Source organism: Mercenaria mercenaria, chromosome 1 (genome assembly GCF_021730395.1).
Source record: "Mercenaria mercenaria strain notata chromosome 1, MADL_Memer_1, whole genome shotgun sequence".
NCBI lineage: Eukaryota > Metazoa > Mollusca > Bivalvia > Venerida > Veneridae > Mercenaria > Mercenaria mercenaria.
In genome coordinates this window covers 60592038-60614979 of record NC_069361.1, presented here as the reverse complement: position 1 = coordinate 60614979, position 22942 = coordinate 60592038, and the positions used below count along the sequence as shown (strand labels likewise).

The 22942-nt window shown below is 37.6% G+C and overlaps 1 protein-coding gene across 1 annotated transcript in view; it reads left to right on the top strand.

Moving 5' to 3' along the window:
• Positions 1 to 22942, top strand: part of LOC123536279 (RNA polymerase II-associated factor 1 homolog) — a 205086-nt gene that overhangs the window by 163259 nt on the left and 18885 nt on the right. Inside the window, exons 9-11 of the mRNA XM_045319303.2 lie at positions 13469 to 13585; positions 18107 to 18232; positions 20992 to 21094. Coding sequence (XP_045175238.1) covers positions 13469 to 13585; positions 18107 to 18232; positions 20992 to 21094 — 346 coding nt within the window. The remainder of the gene's footprint in view (positions 1 to 13468; positions 13586 to 18106; positions 18233 to 20991; positions 21095 to 22942) is intronic.

The following is a 22942-nucleotide window of genomic DNA, read 5'->3' as shown; positions in this document are numbered from 1 at the left end:
GTTTGGATTTATGTGTAAATTAAGAGTTATTGCCCTTTAATTGTATAAAAATCCACATGTTTGTACATAACAAACTTACCATTTGGTAGAATTTCGTTAAATTTCTTTCATTCTTTTCCATGAACATTTATTGTAAACATGTGAAGTTGGGTACCAACACCTGGTCACCCCCTTACCTTGATCACACCCTTCCCCCGACACCCCCCCCCCCCCCCCCCCCCCCCCAAAAAAAAAAAAAAAAAAAATCATTATTATGTCTCCCCCAGGAGACATATTGTTTTTGCCCTGTCCGTCCGTCCGTATGTCCGTACGTCACACTTCATTTCCAAGCAATAACTGGAGAACCATTTGACCTAGAACCTTCAAACTTCATAGGGTTGTAGGGCTGCTGGAGTAGACGACCCCTTATGTTTTTGGGGTCACTCCGTCAAAGGTCAAGGTCACAGGGGCCTGAACATTGAAAACCATTTCCGATCAATAACTAGAGAACCACTTGACCCAGAATGTTGAAACTTCACAGGATGATTGGTCATGAAGAGTAGATGACCCCTATTGATTTTGGGGTCACTCTGTCAAAGGTCAAGGTCACAGGGGCCTGAAAATTGAAAACCATTTCCGATCAATAACTAGAGAACCACTTGACCCAGAATGTTGAAACTTCACAGGATGATTGGTCATGAAGAGTAGATGACCCCTATTGATTTTGGGGTCACTCTGTCAAAGGTCAAGGTCACAGGGGCCTGAACATTGAAAATTATTTCCGGTCAGTAACTTGAGAACCACTTGACCCAGAATGATGAAACTTCATAGGATGATTGGTCATGCAGAGTAGATGACCCCTAACGATTTTAGGGTCACTCTGTTAAAGGTCAAGGCCACAGGGGCCTGAACATGGAAAACCATTTCCAATCAATAACTTGAGAACCTCTCGACCCAGAATGTTGAAACTTCATAGGATGATTGTTCATGCAGAGTAAATGACCCCTATTGTTTTTGGGGTCACTCCGTTAAAGGTCAAGGTCACAGGGGCCTGAACATTGATAACCAGTTCCGATGAATAACTTGAGAACCACTTGACCCAGAATGTTGAAACTTCATAGGATGATTGAACATGCAGAGTAGATGACCCCTATTGATTTTGGGGTCAGTCTGTTAAAGGTCAAGGTCACAGTGGCCTGTTCATGTAAAATCATTTTTTGGAAATAACTTGAGATGATTGGTCATGAAGAGTAGATGACCCCTATTGATTTTGGGGTCACTCTGTCAAAGGTCAAGGTCAAGGTCACAGGGGCCTGAAAATTGAAAACCATTTCCGATCAATAACTAGACAACCACTTGACCCAGAATGTTGAAACTTCACAGGATGATTGTTCATGCAGAGTAAATGACCCCTATTGTTTTTGGGGTCACTCCGTTCAAGGTCAAGGTCAAGGTCACAGGGGCCTGAACATTGATAACCAGTTCCGATGAATAACTTGAGAACCACTTGACCCAGAATGTTGAAACTTCATAGGATGATTGAACATGCAGAGTAGATGACCCCTATTGATTTTGGGGTCAGTCTGTTAAAGGTCAAGGTCACAGTGGCCTGTTCATGTAAAATCATTTTTTGGAAATAACTTGAGAAGCACTTGACCTACAATGTTGAAACTTAATAGGATGATTGGACATGCAGAGTAGATGACCCCTATTTATTTTGAGGTCACTTGATCAAAGGTCAAGGTCACAGAAGCCTGAACAGTGACTTGAGAACCACTAGGCCAAGAGTGTTGAAATTTAGCGGGATGACTGGACATGCCAAGTAGATGATCCTTATTGCAGCCAACCATCAGTGTCTCTTTGACTTTCACTCCTGACCCCTATTGACTTCTTGCCTATAGGACTTTGCATTGGGGGAGACATGCGCTTTTTTACAAAAGCATTTTCTAGTTTTACATTTTTTTCAGACAAACTTCATAAACATGTTCAACACTATGAGGTTATGGGGCCCATCAAGTTTTAGACAGATTGCCCAAGTAACACCAGAGTTATGGCCCTTAGAAGTTTCTAGTGTTAACTATAGATCTATAGATATGGCAATTTCTGCATCATAACTTTTGATATATTGACCTTGAACTATGAAACTTTAACAGAGTTTAGAGCACTATAATGTGGTTGTGCACACACAATTTTGTACGGATTTCTTTTGAACTTCAGAGTTATTGCCCTTTAATTGTCTAAAAATCCACATATTTGTACATAACAAACTTACCATTTGGCAGAATTTCATTAAATTTCTTTCATTCTTTTCTGTGAACATTTATTATAAACATGTGAAGTTACGCACCCACACCTGGTCACCCACTTGCCTTGGCCACACTTTTTTTTTTCATTTCTTATTTTAGATTTTTTTCAAACCTTCCATGATTATTAGCTCACCTGTCACATAGTGACAAGGTGAGCTTTTGTGATCACGCAGTGTCCGTCGTCCGCGCGTCAAAACTGGGTCACGTGCCTTCAAAAGCTAGGTCAAAAGGTCTAAAAATAGAAAAACCTTGTGACCTCTCTAGAGGCCATATATTTCACAGGATCTTCATGAAAATTAGTCAGAACGTTCACCTTGATGATATCTAGGTCAAGTTCGAAACTGGGTCACGTGCGGTCAAAAACTAGGTCAGAAGGTCAAAAATAGAAAAACCTTGTGACCTCTCTAAGGCCATATATTTCATGATCTTATGAAAGTTGGTCTGAATGTTCATCTTGATGATATCTAGGTCAAGTTCAAACTGGGTCACTGTGCTTCAAAACTAGGTCAAAGGTCTAAAAATAGAGAAACCTTGTGACCTCTCTAGAGGCCATATATTTCATGAGATCTTCATGAAAATTGGTCAGAAGTTTACCTTGATGATATCTAGTCATGTTCGAAACGTGGGTCACCTGCAGTCAAAAACTAGGTCAGTAGGTCAAATAATAGAAAAACCTTGTGACCTCTCTAAAGGCCATATATTTCTTGGGATCTGTATGAAAGTTGGTCTGAATGTTCATCTTGATGATATCTGGGTCAATTCGAAACTGGGTCACATGTGTTCAAAAACTAGGTCAGTAGGTCTAAAAATAGAAAAACCTTGTGACCTCTCTAGAGGCCATACTTTGATGGATCTCCATGAAAATTGGTCAGAATGTTCACCTTGATGATACTAGATCAAGTTCGAAAGTGGGTCACCTGCCATCAAAAACTAGGTCAGTAGGTCAAATAATGAAAAACCTTGTGACCTCTCTAGAGGCCATATTTTTCATGGGATTGTATGAAAGTTGGTGTGAAAGTTTATCTTGATGATATATGGGTGAAGTTCGAAACGGGTCAATGCATCAAAAGTAGGTCAGTAGGTCTAAAATAGAAAAACCTTGTGACCTCTCTAGAGGCCATACCCTTGAATGGATCTCCATGAAAATTGGTCAGAATGTTCACCTTGATGATACTAGTCAAGTTCGAAAGTGGGTCACGTGCCATAAAAATGGTCAGTAGGTCAAATAATAAAAACTTGTGACCTCTCTAGAGGCCATATTTTCATGGGATTGTATGAAAGTTGGTGTGAATGTTATCTTGATGATATTAGTGAAGTTTGAAACTGGGTCAACTGCAATCAAAAACTAGGTCAGTAGGTCTTAAATTTAAAAAACTTGTGACCTCTCTAGAGGCCATACTTTCAATGGATCTTCATGAAAATTGTCGAATGTTCACCTTGATGATATCTAGGTCAGTTTCGAAACTGGGTCACGATGCTGTAAAAACTAGGGCCAGTAGGTAAAAAATAAATAAACCTTGTGACCTCTCTAGAGGCCATATTTTCATGGATCTTCATGAAACAGTGGTGAATGTTCACTTGATGATATCTAGTAAGTTAGAAACGGGTCAGTACTCGGTCAAAACTAGGTCAGTAGGTCTAAATATTAAAAACTTGTGACCTCTCTAGAGGCCATATTTTTCAATGGATCTTCATGAAAATTGGTCGAATTGTTCACCTTGATGATATCTAGGTCAGTTTCGAAACTGGGTCACATGCTGTCAAAAACTAGGCCAGTAGGTATAAAAATAGAAAAACCTTGTGACCTCTCTAGAGGCCATATTTTTCATGAGATCTTCATGAAAATCAGTGAGAATGTTCACCTTGATGATATCTAGGTAAAGTTCAAAACAGGGTCATGTACCTTCGAAAACTAGGTCAATAGGTCAAATAATAGAAAAACCTTGTGACCTCTCTAGAGACCATATTTTTCAATGGATCTTCATGAAAATTGGTCAGAATTTTTATCTTGATAATATCTAGATCAAGTTCAAAACTGGGTCACATGAGCTCAAAAACTAGGTCACTATGTCAAATAATAGAAAAACGACGTCATACTCAAAACTGGGTCATGTGGGAAGAGATGAGCGATTCAGGACCATCATGGTTCTCTTGTTTATCAACATGCAAGTTGTACCATTTTCCCACCTCACTCCTCCATACAGTCATGCCCACCACTGATCATGCATCCTCTGCCCCCCCCCCCCCCCAGCAAAAAAAAAAAAATCCACATATTTGTACATAATAAACTTACCATTCTGCAGAATTTCATTAAATTTCTTTCATTCTTTTCTTTGAACATTTATTATAAACATGTGAAGTTGCGCACCCACACCTGGTCACCCACTTGTCTTGGTCACACCCCCTTCCCCTCCCAACCCCACTTCCAAAAAATAATAATTTTTTTTTCATTTCTAATTTTAGATTTTTTTCAAACCTTCCATGATTATTTATCAACATGCAAGTTCCCCCACCTCACTCCTCTATACAGTCATGTCCACCACTGATCATGCATCCTCTGCCCCCCCCCCCCCCCCCCCCCCAAAAGCCCCCCCCCTTACCCCCCCCCCCCCCCCCCACACACACACACACACACACACACACACACACAAAAACTTCACCCTTTTACCCTTTTTTTTTTTTTTTAGCTCCCCTGTCACAAAGTGACAAGGTGAGCTTTTGTGATCACGCAGCATCCGTCGTCCGTCCGTGCGTAAACTTTTGCTTGTGACCACTCTAGAGGACACAGTTTTCATGGGATCTTCATGAAAATTAGTCAGAATGTTCACCTTGATGATATCTAGGTCAAGTTCGAAACTGGGTCACGTGCAGTCAAAAACTAGGTCAGTAGGTCTAAAAATAGAAAAACCTTGTGACCTCTCTAGAGGCCATATTTTTCATAAGATCTTTATGAAAATTGGTCAGAATGTTCATCTTGATAATATCTAGGTCAGGTTCGAAACTTGGTCACTGTCCGGTCCAAAACTAGGTCAGTAGGTCAAATAATAGAAAAACCTTGTGACCTCTGTAGAGGCCATATTTTTCATGGGATCTGCATGAAAATTGGTCAGAATGTTCATCTTGATGATATCTAGGTTAAGTTCGAAACTTGGTCAACTGGGGTCAAAAACTAGGTCAGTAGGTCAAATAATAGAAAAACCTTGTGACCTCTCTAGAGGCCATATTTTTCACAAGATTTGATCAGAATGTTCATCTGGATGATACCTAGGTCAAGTTCGAAACTGGGTCATGTCCAGTCCAAAACTAGGTCAGTAGGTCAAATAATAGAAAAACCTTGTGACCTCTGTAGAGGCCGTATTTTTCATGGGATCTGCATGAAAATTGGTCAGAATGTTCATCTTGATGATATCTAGGTGAAGTTCGAAACTGGGTCAACTGCGGTCCAAAACTAGGTCAGTAGATCTAAAAATAGAAAAACCTTGTGACCTCCCTAGAGGCCATATTTGTCAATGTATCATCATGAAATTTGGTCAGAGTGTTCACCTTGATGATATCTAAGTCAAGTTTGAAAGTGGTTCATGTGCAGTCTAAAAGTAGGTCATTAGGTCAAATAATACAAAAACCTTGTCACCTTTCTAGAGGTCATATTTTTCATCTGATCTGCATGAAAATTGGTCAGAATGTTCATTTTGGTGATACCTAGGTCAAGTTCGAAACTAGGTCATATGCGGTCAAAAACTAGGTCAGTAGGTCAAATAATAGAAAACCTTGTGACCTCTGTAGAGGCCATATTTTTCATGGGATCTGCATGAAAATTGGTCAGAATGTTCATCTTGATGATATCTAGGCGAGGTTCGAAACTGGGTCACATGCGGTCAAAAACTAGGTCAGTAGGTCAAATAATAGAAAAACCTTGTGACCACTCTAGAGGCCATATTTTTCATGGGATCTGTATGAAAGTTGGTCTGAATGTTCATCTTGATGATATCTAGGTCAAGCTTGAAACCGGGCCAACTGCGGTCAAAAACTAGGTCACTAGGTCTAAACATAGAAAAACATTTTGACCTCTCTAGAGGCCATATTTTTCAATGGATCTTCATGAAAATTGGTGAGAATGTTCACCTTGATGATATCTAGGTCAAGTTTGAAACTGGGTCACGTGCGGTCAAAAAGTAGGTCAGTAGGTCTAAAAATAGAAAAACCTTGTGACCTCTCTGAAGGCCATATTTTTCATGAGATCTTCATGAAAATTGGTGAGAATGTTCACCTTGATGATATCTAGGTCAAGTACAAAACTGGGTCACATGCCTTCAAAAACTAGGTCATTATTTGACCTTGTCCTTAAGTGCAATGATAACAGGTGAGCGATATAGGGCCATTTTGGCCCTCCTGTTTAAATTTTTTTTTTTTTTTTTTTATATATTTATAAACCAATTTATTACATACATAATATTTTGTGTAAAAACGTGTTTGCTAAAACAAACGCAGAAAGTAAGAATCACAGTGTAATCATGGAGAGGTTGATTCGAAATACCAGTGAATATATGAATAATTTCATTAATTTTTTTTTTTTTTTTTTTTTTTTTTTTTTTTTTTTTTCGGGCTCCCAATAGGGATAACCCCATTTATTTTTGTAAAATATAAACATTTACAAAACAATAACCAGAAAAGAAGTCATTAAACAACCAATTCATACAAACATAAAACATGAATAATAAATTTAATGATAATATTATATTGAACACAATAGTTACATCGCCAGTAAAATACAACTTGTTCGAAAAACGAAAAGACAAGTAAAATTTGACGAAGTTTCTATTGTCAAGCTTACAAAATTTTTAATATTTTTTCATACACAACATTGCGAAAATTTATATGTCTATATATGTATCTGACATGAACTCAATAGATTTCAATAACTGTACTTTTTCATTATCAGTATTGTGCCATTTTATTTGTTCTTTAATTTTTCTAACTAGATGTTTATAAAAGCTTCTTATTGACTGATAGTTGTTATTGAATTTACAATTATTTCTATATTTCCAAATTTCCCATTTTGTTTCATATATAATCATATTAATCAATTTGTTTACTTGCCTGTCATCATAATATCCGAAACAAACAGCAAATTTAAAAGCAGAATCACAGATGTTGACATATCTAAACAGGTCGTTCAAGTTCTTATTTAAAAGTGTCCAAATATTTTTGGCAAACGACATTCCCACACCAGGTGCACTAAAGTTTCTCTGTGTTCTTTGCATATATTACAAATTCCGTTTGATAATTTCATAAGACTGAGTTTATGCTCTGTAAATATAACGTTGTGTAAAAATTTCCATTGAAACTGTTTTGCTACTTTTGAAGAAAAAGAACCTGAAATTTGACCCCATACCATTTTCCATGGTATATCACGCGCAAACAAGCTCACCCATTTGTTTTCTACCTGTAATAGATTTCTTTTTCTTTTCCAGACAGATGATATTTGTTTCAGTTTTAAATTGGTTTGATCTAATATTTTACGATTATTATTCATTAAACATAAACCAGACAAAAAAGTCGTATATTTTTCACCGTTATAGAAGTTTTCTTTAAGAGCTTTAATGTACTTTAAAGGAATACTAGCTTTGATAATATGCCATTCTGATATCCAGTTTTGCTTGTATTTCAATTTTGTTAGCAGATGTTCTGCAGTAATAAAATCATTCAGAATCGGATCCCAGATATCTTTCATTGAAACAATGTCACTTTTTAAGAAAGATTTAAAAAATAAAGGTTTCCCTCGACATCTTATCTCGTTGTTTCCAAATAAGAACATATCTTTTATATCAGAAATAGTTGTGGGGCGAAAGTTTTGTCTGAATTTCACCCATTCACTGAGCGCTTGTTTATAGAAATCGCTCATGTTACATACTGTTTTAACATTTTCTAAGGATGAACATTTACAAAGCATAAAAGATTGTAAAAACAATGGATCGAGAGATTGCAAGTAGTATTTTCCAATTGAATTCCAGTTTTGTAATTCAGAGTGAATTATTCTAAATATTGTTTTTATTTGTAAACCTGCTAAAATGTTTTTTACGCTACACATATTCAAACCCCCGTTTTCACGATCGAAAAGTAATATGTTACTTGCTACCAATGGTTTTTTGCCGTCCCAAAGAAAATCTCGCATAATTAGTTCAATTTCTTTGATGTAATTATCCGGAATTCCTCTGATCTCTATTTCAAAAATTATCTTTGATATTACATATGCTTTTAAAATGAGGATTTTTCCATTAAGTGTGAGACCTCTCGATTTCCATATTTCTAGGCAACTCTTGATTTTATTTATTTTTGACATCCAAAGTTCATTTAAATCTATATTGTACCCATGACAAATGCCTAATGTTTTTACATAGTTTTTGGTCCATTTTGTTTCTTTGAATTTGGGGGTCTTGTTTTTAAATTTTCCATTAAAAAGCCCAGTTGTTTTTTCTTTATTTATTTTTGCACCAGATGCTTTTTCATAAATAGTAAGATTTTGAAAAATCTCAGGGATTGAAGATTCATCTTCACAAAAGAATTGTGTGTCATCAACATTAAAATAGGAAAACCTTGTGACCTCTCTAGAGGCGATATTTTTCAATGGATATTCATGAAAATTGGTCAGAGTGTTTACCTTGAAGATATCTAGGTCAAGTTCAAAACTGGGTCACGTGGGGTTAAAAACTAGGTCAGTAGATCTAAAAATAGAAAAACCTTGTGACCTCTCTAGAGGCCATATTTTTCATGAGATCTTCATGATTATTGGTCAGAATGTTCACCTTGATGATATCTAAATCAAGTTCGAAACTGGGTCACGTGGGTTCAAAAACTAGGTCAGTAGGTCTAAAAATAGAAAAACCTTGTGACTTCTCTAGAGACCATATTTCTCAACGGATCTTCATGAAAATTGGTGAGAATGTTCAGCTTGATGATATCTAGGTCAGGTTTGTAACTGGGTCATGTGCGGTCAAAAACTAGGTCAGTAGGTCGAAAAATAGAAAAACCTTGTGACCTCTCTAGAGGCCATATTTTTCACGAGATCTTCATGAAAATTGGTGAGAATGTTCACCTTGATGATATCTAGGTCAAGTTTAAAAGTGGGTCAAGTGCCTTCAAAAACTAGGCCATTAGGTCAAATATTAGAAAAACCTTGTGACCTCTCTAGAGGCCATATTTTTCAATGGATCTTCATGAAAATTGGTCAGAATTTTTTATCTTGATGATATCTAGGTCACATGTGCTCAAAAACTAGGTCACTATGTCAAATAATAGAAATAATGACGTCATACTCAGTTCAACACTGGGTCATGTGGGGATATGTGAGCGATTCAGGACCATCATGGTCCTCTTGTTTTTTTTTTTAAATGTTCAAACCTTCAACATGTTAAGTTGTGAACGCACAAACCTTGCCCTCAGCCATGTTCAAGATATCTTACCTGTGTTCTCTTAAGGACATCTGTTCTTTTGAGTTCAAATGTACATGTTAATCAGCAACACCTGGTGCCAAACCACTCGAAGACAATATTTCATTCCAGTTAAACTTCAAGCTCACATTTCGATTAACTGCATTTAATTTTAAAAGCTAAGCTTATTACAATAAGCATATCCAATTCAAAATAAATTCTTTAGTCAGGATCAAAGTATCATACATTTATTATGTACTCTTTAATTAAACATTTGTTTTCTGTTAAATTGATTTTGACTAATGAAATTATTTGCTTCATATTAACATCCTTAACTTTTTGACGGATATATTTTTTTGCCATTCCTCACCACAAACCCTTTTGGCGGGGGATACCAATTCATCGAATTTGCTTGTTTAAATTTCTTATGGTTGCCATTCTTCTGTGACAAGACCGTATTGTGGGGGTATAAGTCACTACTATGACAGTTGTAGTTCTATCAAAAGTCCTGTCTTTTAGTGTTAAAGTCCTGTCTTCAGGACTTTTATGCAGCTCCAGATATTGTGTTTAAAAGACATCTCCAAAACTGATGAAACTTGGCCTGGATGTTCCTTGGGTGATCCTCTACCAAAGTTGTTCAGACAGTTATGCTTGGTTGCAAATAGGGACAACCACAGCTAAAAATAGAAAAATCTTCAAAGGACATCTCCTCCTAAACTGATGGTCCAATTTTGAAATAATTTCATACAAATGGTCCTTATTTCACCTTCTACCAAGATTGTTCAGATTATACCGATTCTTCAAAAAACATGGCCGATAGGGGGCATGGTCCCTTTTCCCTGTATGTATATAGTGGAAATTTAAAAAATCTGATGAGAATCTGCTGACCAGATTGTTTGACCCTCTTCCAAGATTGTTCAAATTATTCTGATTCATCAAAAAACATGGCTGCCAGGGGGAGTGGTCTCTTTTCCCAATAGAAAATCTTCTTGTATAAAACTGTTAAGCCCAATTTTAAAATGATTTAACACAAATTGTCCTTGTGTGGCCTTCTACAAATAGTGTTCAAATTTTTCTGATTTGTTAAAAAACATAGCCACCAGAGGACATGGCCACTTTTCATCTACAGTTTCTTTTAATAACATCTTCTTCAAAACCACTGAATGGATTTTGATGAAACTTTACACGAATGATCTCTGGGTAGCCCTCTTTCAAAGTTTTTCAGTTATCAGAATCTTTTTCTTAAGAGATATAAGGGTTTGACTCCATAATTGTCCAAATTATTTCCCTAAGATCAAAAATGGCCACGCCCCTGTGTGTGACATGTACTAACCATAGGCTTATATATATGAAACTTTGAAAATCTTCTTCTCTGAATCAGTAATAGCTAGAGCCTTGATATCAGAGTTGTACTGTCTACCATAATTGTTCAAATTATTGCCTTAAGTTCAAAAATGTAAAATTCTCTTTAAATTTTGTTCAAAGGGGGTACTTGGTCCCTTTAAGGGGCCTCCGCTAGACCTTAAAAACAAAACGAAAAACCTCTTCGGAACTGCTGGATGGATCGTCATCAAACTTGGTCAGTAGAACCATTGTAAGGTCCTCCTCCAATTTTATTCAAATTGGGGCGCTTGGCTATTTTAGGGACCAGTAGTGCTAAAATTATAAAGGACCAATCCTCATATATACTTGATGGATCTTTGTCAAACTCGGTTTGTAGAATCGTTGTAAGATTTCCTCTCAAATTTATTTAAATGAAAGTAGGGTGGAGCACTTAGCCCCTTTTAGGGTATGCTAGAAGTAAGTTTCGACAAACCTTTAAACTTCTTATGACTGCATGATGGATCTTCATCAAACTTAGCCTGTAGCATCATTGTAAGGTACACACCTAATTTTTTATGCCCCCACTTTTGGGGGGGGCATATAGATCTGCCCTTGTCTGTCCGTCCTTCCGTCTTTCCATCCGTCCTTCCAAGAATGTTGTGTCGCGCCTAGCTCCTAAAGTATTTGACGTAGAGTCACAAAACTTTACAGGAATGTTGGTCAGCATGTGTAGTTGTGCACCTGGGATTTCGCTTCCGGATTCATCAGTCGTTTGGGAGTTATGGCCCCTGACTTTGTAAAAATTGGTCATTTTAGTGTTGTGTCATGCCTAGCTCCAAAAGTATTTGACCTAGAGTCACCAAAGTTTACAGGAATGTTGGTCAGCATGTGCAGTTGTGCACCTGGGGTTTCGCGTCTGGATTCATTCAGTATTGTAGGAGCTATGGCCCCTGACCTAGGAAAAAATTGTCATTTTAATATTTTGTTGCGCATATTGTTTTCCCAAAGTTGATCTGTGTCTTTTTTTCATGTAGTGGGGGCATCTGTGTCCCATGAACACATTTCTAGTTTTTCAGATGTGGCACTTGGCCAGTTGTGCACCTGGGGTTTCGCGTCTGGATTCATTCAGTCGTGTAGGAGTTATGGCCCCTGACTTAGTTAAAAATTGGTCATTTTAATGTTGTGACGCGTGTCACCAAAGTTTACAGGAATGTTGGGCAGCATGTGCAGTTGTGCACCTGGGGTTTCGCGTCCGGATTCATTCAGTCGTGTAGGAGTTACGGCCCCTGACTTAGTTAAAAATAGGTCATTTTAATGTTGTGTCGCGCGTAGCTCCATAAGTATTTGACCTAGTGTCACCAAAGTTTACAGGAATGTTGGTCAGCATGTGCAGTTGTGCTCCTGGGGTTTCGCATCTGGATTCATTCAGTATTGTAGGAGTTATGGCCCCTGACCTAGGAAAAAATTGTCATTTTAATGTTTTGTCGCGCATATTGTTTTCTCAAAGTTGATCTGTGTCTTTTGTCATGTAGTGGGGGCATCTGTGTCCCATGAACACATTTCTAGTTTTTCAGATGTGGCACTTGGCCCGTTTTTAAACTGCTCTTTCTATTTCATCATGACTGTGTTTCTTCGTGATGTTTTCTAAAGTATCTGCCTTGTTGTGAAAGTGCTATTTGAGATATAACAGGGAATTTGGGTCAAGGGCAAGAGAGAAGACCGTAATAATAAAAGTGTAAATCTTTTTCTTTTACCTGGTGTTTGCATTGATGAGTGCAGCCTGACATCTGTATAACATTGTTCTTTGATCTCTGCAGTGAAAAAAAACAGCATTTAGGTCAAGAACAGATTCTTCATGACACTTTATGTTAAGTAAACAGACACTGAAAAGTAAACAGTTTTATAACTCTGTAAAACATGAATAATCAGAATGAGCCCGCCCGCTTAGCTCAGTAGGTAAGAGCGTTGGTCTACGGATCTCGGGGTCGCGAGTTCCATCCTCGGGCGGGGCGTATGTTCTCCATGACTATTTGATAAACGACATTGTGTCTGAAATCATTAGTCCTCCACCTCTGATTCATGTGGGGAAGTTGGCAGTTACTTGCGGAGAACAGGTTTGTACTGGTACAGAATCCAGGAATACTGGTTAGGTTAACTGCCCGCCGTTACATGACTGAAATACTGTTGAAAAACGACGTTAAACCCAAAATAAAAAAAAAAAAAAAAAAAAAAAATAATAATCAGAATGAGGGCTATTTATTTTTCTCCGACACGAGTCCTATTGAAATAGAAAATTAATAATATAATATAATAGAAAAAGTGGAAACTTCACAGCTCTATCGTATACTATCCATTTTCATAAGTGAATGAGATCACCTCAGAAAATTAAAAAGTAATGGTTGAAACTAAGAAATGTTTATTAATTTATTACAGAGGAGCTGTTGATGAGAGTGGGGAACATTTTGTGGCATATTTTCTACCAACACCAGAAACTTTGGGAAAAAGAAAGAGGGATGAAGAAGACCATGAAGATTTTGTGGCTGATGAAGAGTATGTTTCTATCTCATAGAGTCCAGAGCTTCTGAAGAGGGCTGTATTTCCGTAAATACAAATTGTTTCAAACCCATTTAAGAATAGCCTTTTTGTTTTGTCTTTCTTAATATTATGAAGTTTAAGCATTGTTCTCCTCAAAATTGTGAAAGGTGTGATATAAACTTAGGTTTGTGAAATACAGATTCAAGTATTTAGCATTAGAATGATTCCTCACGGAAATTTATGTTTTAAAGCTGCTTTTCAACTATGAAGCATTTGTCTTTAACATAGTAATTTTTCTTCAACAAACTCTAGACTAACGAATACTTCAGTGCGTTTTAGCACACCATATTCCAAAATGACCCCTAAAAAAATTTATAACGGGTCATTGATGGCGCAAATGCATTAGAGACCAAATTTCTGGCGGTGCGAAATTTTCATGCCCAATCTATTTAAGTAAGCACTGGTTCAGGCATCAGTACGAATCAGTGACGTGGACTGAGGCCAAAGATTAATTATCGGGTACACTTCACAGTCAATACACACTGTTTAATGTTCTATACTACGTATTAGGCAGACTCCGTCCAAAGTTTATTAATCTAATACACCTCAAGATGACTTGATAAAATAAACCGTTTCAACAAAATGGTTCAAAAACATGTTTCTGTCATCTGCTGTTTGCACCAAGAAAGCGCTGTGTGGTCTTTTGCAATCTCACATACCAGAGGTTTGTCTCGGGTACCATGTCGAACATCTTATGAATGAGAATGGGTTTTTCATATGCACGAGGATTGATGCTTGAAGTACATAGTGCTTGAACAAACATGGCTGGCTTTTTATTGGAAACATTAACTGTAAAATGAAGTCCCGGCTGTGTTAGCGTATAAACTCTGGTGTGTCAGGCCACTCAGGGTCCATTTCTTTACATCATTTATTAGTTTCTCTTTCCTTCTTTCTAATTCGTTATTTTGATAATTAAAAATAAATGACCCCCTAAAATTGAAAATGACCCCCAAAGCCAAACATGATTGAAGGGGTCATAATGACCTTCAGTCAAAATTTCTGAGGGAAAACCCTATGTTAACTTAGTACAGGTCTGTGTGAAGATAGCTAGAGAGGATAAAACCTGGCTTGCAAAATCTGGAACAGAATGTACAAGAAGTGTCAATTTATTGTAAAGTGGACGTTTTTATGCCCCCCTTCAAAGAAGGAGGGGTATATTGTTTTGCAGATGTCAGTCCGTCTGTCGGTCGGTCGGTATGTAGACCAATCCGTTTCCAGATGATAACTCGAGAACGCTTGGGCCTAGGATCATGAAAGTTGATAGGGAGATTGGTCGTAACCAGCAGATGACCCCTATTGATTTAGAGATCAGTAGGTCAAAGGTCAAGGTCTCAGTGACGTGGAACAATTGATAACTCAGTAACACTTGGAACTAGGATCATGAAAGTTGATAGGGAGGTTGGTCATGACCAGCAGATGACCTCTATTGATTTTGAGGTCTGTAGGTCAAAGGTCAAGGTCACATTTAAACCATTTCCGGACGATAACTTGAGAACGCTTTGGCCTAGGATCACGAAACTTAATAGGGAGATTGATCATGACCAGCGTATGACTCCTATTGATTTCTAGGTCAATAGGTCAAAGGTTAAGGTCACATTGACCCAGAGCAGTAGAACTTCTGTGTACAGTGACCAAATAATTTCTGTTTGTTGTGCAATTACTGAATGCATCAAGGGAAGCATTTCTTGTTCTATGAGCTCTTCGTCACCTTAGCGCAGAAAGTGAATAAGACTTGTTGAAATGTGAAGTTGCCATTTTGAATAGTAAAGTAGCCAAATATCAGCCTCTGTTATATAATGAACAAAAAAAGACCCTGCAAGTGTTTCTTATAAGAAGATGATTTGCTATGCGCAATACCCAGATCCTAGCTCAATAGTCTAGGTCTCACTCTCACTCTCTGGTCAAAGGTCAGTTGTTTTTTTCTGTTCAGTTCATAATTCATGCATGCCAAGTTTCCTGGACAATTTTCCAGGAGATTGCAGTTGAAAATCCAGGAGATTTTATCGACCAGTGTTTTAGGAATTTTTATGCCCCCTTCGAAGAAGGAGGTGTATATTGTTTTGCAGATGTCTGTTGGTCGGTCAGTCAGTATGTAGACCAATCCATTTCTGGATGATAACTCAAGACTGCATTGGCCTAGGATCATGAAAGTTGATGAGGAGATTGGTCATAAACAGCGGATAACCCCTATTGATTTTGAGATCAGTAGGTCAAAGGTCAAAGTCACAGTGGCCCAGAACAGTTAAATGGTTTCCGGAAAATAACTCGAGAATGCTTAAGCCTAGGATTATGAAAATTGACGGGAAGGTTGATCATGACCAGCAGATGACCCCTATTGATTTTGAGATCAATAGGTCAAAGGTCAAGGTCACAGTGACACGGAACAGTTAAACGGTTTCCGGATGATAACTCAAGAATGCTTTGGCCTAGGATCATGAAAGTTGACAGGGAGGTTGGTCATGACCAGCAGATGACCTCTTAGTATTGATTTTCAGGTCAGTAGGTCAAAGGTCAAGGTCACAGTTAAACAGTTTCTGAATGATAACTCAAGAACGCTTGGAACTAGGACCATGAAAATTGATAGGTTGGTCATGACCAGCAGATGACCACTATTGATTTTGAGGTCAAAGGTCAAGGTCACAGTGACCCAAAACAGTTAAATGGTTTCAGGATGATAACTCAAGAACGCTTGGGCCTAGGATAATGAAACTTAATAGGGAGGTTGATCATAACCAGCAGATGACCTCTATTTATTTTAAGGTCAATAGGTCAAAGGTCAAGGTCACATTTACCCAGAACAGTAGAACTTTTGTATACAATGACCAAATAATTTCTGTTCCTTGTGCAATTACTGAATGCTTCAATGGGGGCATTTCGTGTTCTACGAGCTCTTGTTTGGTTGAATATGAGACTGTAAAAGAAATTAAATCATAATTCTTTTTGTTTAGTGTATTCACGCAGTGGTGGTTGGAGACATATTGATTTACTCCTGTCTGTGTGTCCATCCGTCCATCTGTGTGTCTGTCACAAATCTTGTCCGCGCTCTCAGTCGAACAGTTCTCATCCAATCTTCACCAGACTTGAACAAAATGTGTTTTACCATAAGTCCTCGGCCAATTTCAACAACAAGCCAAATCAGCCCAGGCTTTGGAGATATGGCCCTTGAAACATTGTTTTGATAATCAAAGCACTGAAAGTCTGATTGGGAATTGCAGTTGTGGGAGACATGTGCTTTTCTCAAAAGCAGCTCTAGTTTTGTTTTGGATTTCATTCACCAGGAACAGAGTTATTGCCCTTGACTTAGTCTAAAATATGCATCAAAAGCATAATTTTTTTATACGCCGGTGTCTGTCTGTCTGTTAGCAATTGTTGTGTCCGCTCTGTAACTCTTGAACCCCTTGAAAGATTTTAAAGAAACAAGACACAAATGTTCACCACATTCGAGACGACGTGCAGAGTGCCTGTTTTGGATAGCTCGCTTCAGTAACTCTTGAACTGCCTGAAGGATTTTAAAGGAACTTGGCACAAATGTTCACCACATCAAGTCGACGTGCATAGCACATGTTTCGGATGGCTCTTTTCAAGGTCAAGGTCATACTTAGGGGTTAAAGAAATTTCCTGTCCGCTCTGTAACTCTTGAACCCCATGAAGGATTTTGAAGAAACTTGACAAAAATGTTCACCACATCGAGATGACCTGCAGAGCACATGTTTTGGATAGCTTGCTTCAAGGTCAAGGTCACAGAGTTCAGAGGTCATATGACTTTGTTTTTTGTCCGCTCTGTAACACTTGAGCTGCCTGAAGGATTTTAAAGAAACTTGGCACAAATGTTCACCACATTGAGTCGACGTGCATAGCGCATGTTTCGGATGGCTCTCTTCAAGGTCAAGGTAATACTTGGGGGTCAAAGCGATTTCGTCTCTGCTCTGTAACTCTTGAACTCTTTGAAGGATTTCGAAGAAACTTGATAAAAATGTTCACCGCATCGAGACAACATGCAGAGCACATGTTTTGGATTGCTTGCTTCTAGGTCAAGGTCACACTTAGGAGTCATAGGTCATACCTTCCGGCGTATATTGCTCCGCATTGTGGTGCTCTTGTCGCATGTATTAGATCTAGAGTCATAAAACATTAGAAAATTATATATTATTATGTTATATTGCATGTTTTGTGCACCTAGTGCTCTGCTAGGGATTTCACTCAGCATGACCAAAGTAATGATCCTTGACTTATTTAAAGACACAAAGTTTATGTTGCAGTTATCATGAAACCATATACACTGACTGGAAACCGGGCACTATGGACATGCATTTAGCTGTTGCTTGGTTTCTCTTAAGATTAATTAAAACAATTTTGATATGCAACTATCTGTTAGTAACTGCCCAAAGCTGAAGTAGTACCATTTTATAATTGTTTTTCTGTCTATTTTCCAGCAGAAAGAGTATCAATGTTACACTTTTTTGCCTTTATTTACAGGTATGACTACACATTGGCAAGAGAATATAACTGGAATGTAAAAAACAAATTGTCAAGAGGCTATGAGGAAACATACTTTATGGTATTTAGAGAAAATGGCTGTTTCTACAATGATCTTGAAACCAGGTAAATACAGTAGTTGTATTGATTACAGTAAATATCTTCACACAGTGAGTTTCAGTAATCATCTAATGGTCCTCTTATGAAGATTTTTCAAATTATGCCCCTGAGGTGAAATGAGGCCCAGCCCCGGGGATCACAAGTTTTACATAGACTTATATAGGAAAAAACTATAAAAATCTTTATGCCTGAAACCACAAGACCTAGGCCTTTGATATTTGGTGTGTAGCATTGCCTTGTGATCCTCTACCAAGATTGATCAAATTATTACCCAGGGATGAAAAAAGGCCCAGCCCCGGGGGTCCCAATTTTAAAATTTTTAAAATCTTGTCTGAAACCACAAGTCCTAGGCCTTTGATATTTGGTATGTAGCATTGCCTTATGGTCCTCTACCAAGATTATTCAAATTATTACCCTGGGGTGAAAAGTTGCCCCACCCCGGGGGTCCCAAGTTTTACATAGACTTATAAAGGAATTTTTTTTAAAAAATCTTCTTGTCTGAATGTTCAAGGCCTAGGCCTTGATACTTGGTATGTAGCATTGCCTAGTGGTTCTCTAACAAGAGTGTTCAAATTATGCCCCTGGGGGTCACTTGTTATATGAGTTAAATAGGAAAAAATACTTTTAAAATTTTCTGATCATATTTTCTAGACTGTTTTATTATAATTACCTGATGACCCCAAGTAATTAGGGGTCACTTAACTTTGACCTTGACCTGCAGACCTACTTTTTTGTTGTTTAAGAGAGCCTTGAAATTTGGATGACAAATAGAGTTTTGCACACCAATCTTAAAACTGACTTTCAGTGACCATGAATGTGACCTACTGACCTACTTTCTTAATATTTTAGCATCAGATTGACATTTGAAACATGTAGCTTATATTACTGAGGTGAGCGATCCAGGGTCATCATGACCCTCTTGTTGTTAGAGAAGCTTAAGCAAAGAAATTTATTTAAGGAAGCAACTAAACTCAGGTTAGCAATATAGGGCCATCATGGCCCTCTTGTTGTTCAAATGGGGATGCTTGGCCAAAGCAGCCTCTAGAGCTAAAAATAGAAATACTTTTAAAAGACTTCTAATGAACTTCTCATGAACCACATAATTGATCTTCATCAAACTTTGTCTGTGGCATTATTATAAGGTTCTCTTCCAAATTTGTTCAAATGAGGGCACTTGGCCCCTTTTAGAGGCATCTAGAGCTAAAAGTAGAAATATCTTTAAACATTTTCTCATGAATTGCTTGGTAGATCTTCACAAAACTTGGTCAGTAGCATCAGTGTAAGGTCCATTTCTTAACTTGTTGAAATGGGGGCACTTTGTAGGGGCCACTAGAACTAATTATAAAAATAGTTGTAAACAACTTCTTCTGATGAACCATTGGATGCAGATAACCATTGTAAGAGACCTTCCACATCAGCCTCAGTCTATGTATTTTTTTAATCCCCCGCCACGAGTGGTGGGGGGTTATAGGAATGGTCTCCGTCCGTCTCTTCATCCGTAACATTTCATGTCCGCTCTGTATCTCCTAAACCCCTTGAAGGATTTTCATGAAACTTGGGTCAAATGATCACCTCATCAAGACGATGTGCAGAACCCATGAGTCAGCCATGTCGGCTCAAGGTCAAAGGTTTGAGCCTTCCATTTCGTGTCCGCTCTGTTTCTCCTAAACCCCTTGGAGGATAATCATGAAACTTTAGTCAAATGATCATCTCATCAAGACGATGTGCAGAACCCATGAGTCAGCCATGTTGGCTCAAGGTGAAGGTCACAACTCGAGGTAAAAGGTTTGAGCTTCAATTTTGTGTCCGCTCTATATCTCCTAAACCCATTGCAGGATAATCATGAAACTTGGGTCAAATGATCACCTTATCAAGACGATGCGCAGAACTTACGAGTCAGCCATGTCAGCTCAAGGTCAAGGTCACAAGACAAGGTCAAAGGTTTGGGCCTTCCATTTTGTGTCCGCTCTGTATCTCCTAAACCCCTTGAAGGATAATCATGAAACTTGGGTCAAATGATCACCTCATCAAGACGATATGCAAAACTCATGAGTCAGCCATGTTAGCTCAAGGTCAAGGTCACAACACTGGGTCAAATACTTGAGACTTTCAAGGTCACAACTCAGGGTCAAATGTTTGAGTCTTCCATTTTGTGTCTGTTCTGTATCTCCTAAACCCCTTGAAGGATTTTCTTGAAACTTGGGTCAGTTAATCACCTCATCAAGACGATGAGTAGAACTCATGTTGGCTCAAGGTCAAGGTCACAACTCAAGGTCAAAGGTTTGAGCCTTCCATTTTATGTCTGCTCAGTATCTCCTTAACCCCTTGAAGGATTTTAATATGACTTGGCTATAATATTCCATTTATCAAGACAATGTGCAGAATTCAAAATTCACTCCTGCCAGCTTAAGGTCAAGGTCACAACTTGATTGTTTAATGGTTCCACCCAATACCATAAACCCTTTCACTATCCACTGTCAACAGCGGTGGGGGATATAGCTGTCTTTCAGACTGCCTTGTTTTACCCAGTTTTAAAGACCTAAGAAGCATATTGTGTTTGAACTGTTTATCATCTGTGACACTGTACTCTGTAATTTTCGACACCTGGAGCATATTATGGTCCTCTTCTAAAGTTGCACCTTCTCTAGACTTTAAGCTCTGAAATTCTGGCGAAAGTTAGCAGTGACTAGAAGTTTAACAGTTAAAATACTCCTGAAAAATAATCTTGACTTTTGCCTTAGACTTGATTTCTGTTTCAATTTCAGGGTACGATTGAGTAAGAGAAGAAAGACAGCTGGATCTACTGTAGCCAAGTCTAGACTTGTTGTCAAACACAGGTCTCTCAATGATAAGGAGTTACGAGCTCAGGTACTGTTTATGTATCTGAACAGTCAGTTTCTATTTATCATGGTTTTTGTAGCAGCAAAAATGTGGTAAAGGGTTATGCACATATTTACTGTATGCTACCAATATTAATGATTACAGACTTGCTCTTTATATGCCCGTTTGAAAAATGGGACGTATTAATGGAATGCCCCTGGCGGGTGGGCGGGCAGCGTCCACAGACTTTGTCCGGAGCATATCTTCTTCATGCTTGGAGGGATTTTTATGTAACTTGGCACAATTGTACACCATCATGAGACAGAGTGTCATGCACAGGTCCCTTCTTAAAGGTGGTCAATCACATTTAAACAACATTTAATGACATTTTTTACTTTTTGTATATTCTGGAAGAGAATTATTTAAGGAACAAAAAGACTGATTACATAGAGTTAGATTCCTATTTGAAATGTATATTTTATTATTTTTATAAAATTTTGTAATTACTCCCCTTTAATATGAAAGTATATAAAAAGCTGGGTATTTCTTTTTATTTCGATACAATGTCTAGTTTTACATTTGCATTTGATAGACATATCAACTATTGAACAATCTGAACCAAAATGCAAGTTTAAAAGCTGTGTGTAGCTTCTGAATTCATTTATTTCCAATCTATCTTGGTTGCGCAACCAAGATAGGCAAAGGGAGGTAATAATAATTTTTCAAACTTGCGTTTCTAATGAATTCCATCTAAATACATAATTTTTAATGCAAATATTTTACAAATATATTACAATATGTCTAATATTTATACATTTCCTTAGGCAAAGTATGTTTATCAAATTTATACTTATGATAAAATAACTCTATCTAGGTTGGGCAACCAGGATAGGAAAATGAAATTTTAAAAATACCTCCAGTGAAAATCTAATTTGTATTAAGTGTTAAGTGAACATAAATGAGTGTAAATGATCAGATGCTAATGTTTCGAACAAATCCGTTACATGGCCAAAATCTGATTATCCACCTTTAAGAATTACTTCCCTTTGTTGTTACTATAAATAGCTTATATTGTAACTTTTTCATTACTAGTCGTAGGGAAAAATCGAGACCACTTTTCTGTAGTATAACATGCATGTTACATCCAATTTTGAGGTGTATTTTGACCTATCTCTGCCTGGTAAGGATTTTTGTGTGGAGTTACAAATTTTTTTTCGGCGGGGGGGGGGGGGGGGGTTTTTTTTTTTTTTTTTAAGATTAACTTCCCTTAGTTGTTACTATAAATAACTTATATTGTAACTTTTTTATAATTGACCGTAAGGAAAAGCCAAGACCACTTTTCTGTGGTACAACATAGATGTTAATTTCAAATTTTAGGTGTATTTTAAGGTATCTCTACCTGGTAAGGAGTTTTTTTGTGGACAAAAGAATTACAATAAATACTAAACAACCACAAAATTAAAATTCCATTTGCAAATACAGGTTCTAGTGTAAAGAAATTTGCTGTGACGGGCATATATTGTGACATTCTGGCACTCTTTGACACAAATCTTCAAACAATAAAATAGAAAAATCTTCAAACAACATCTAAGCCGCTGGTCCGACTGAAATAGTTTCACAAAATTGATCCTTATGTAACTTTCTACCAAGATTGTTCAAATTATTCCTCTGTGTCAAAAAACACGGCTGCTAGGGGGCGAGGTAACTTTTCTCTATTTGTATATAGTGGAAACTTTAAAAATCTTGTGTTACTGCTGGCCCGATTTTAAAATGATTTCACACAAATGGTCCTTGTGTGACCCTCTACAAGATTGTCGATATCATTTTGATTTGTCAAAAAACATGGCCGCCATAGGGTGTGGTCACTTTTTCCCTTTATAGTGGAAACTAAAAATT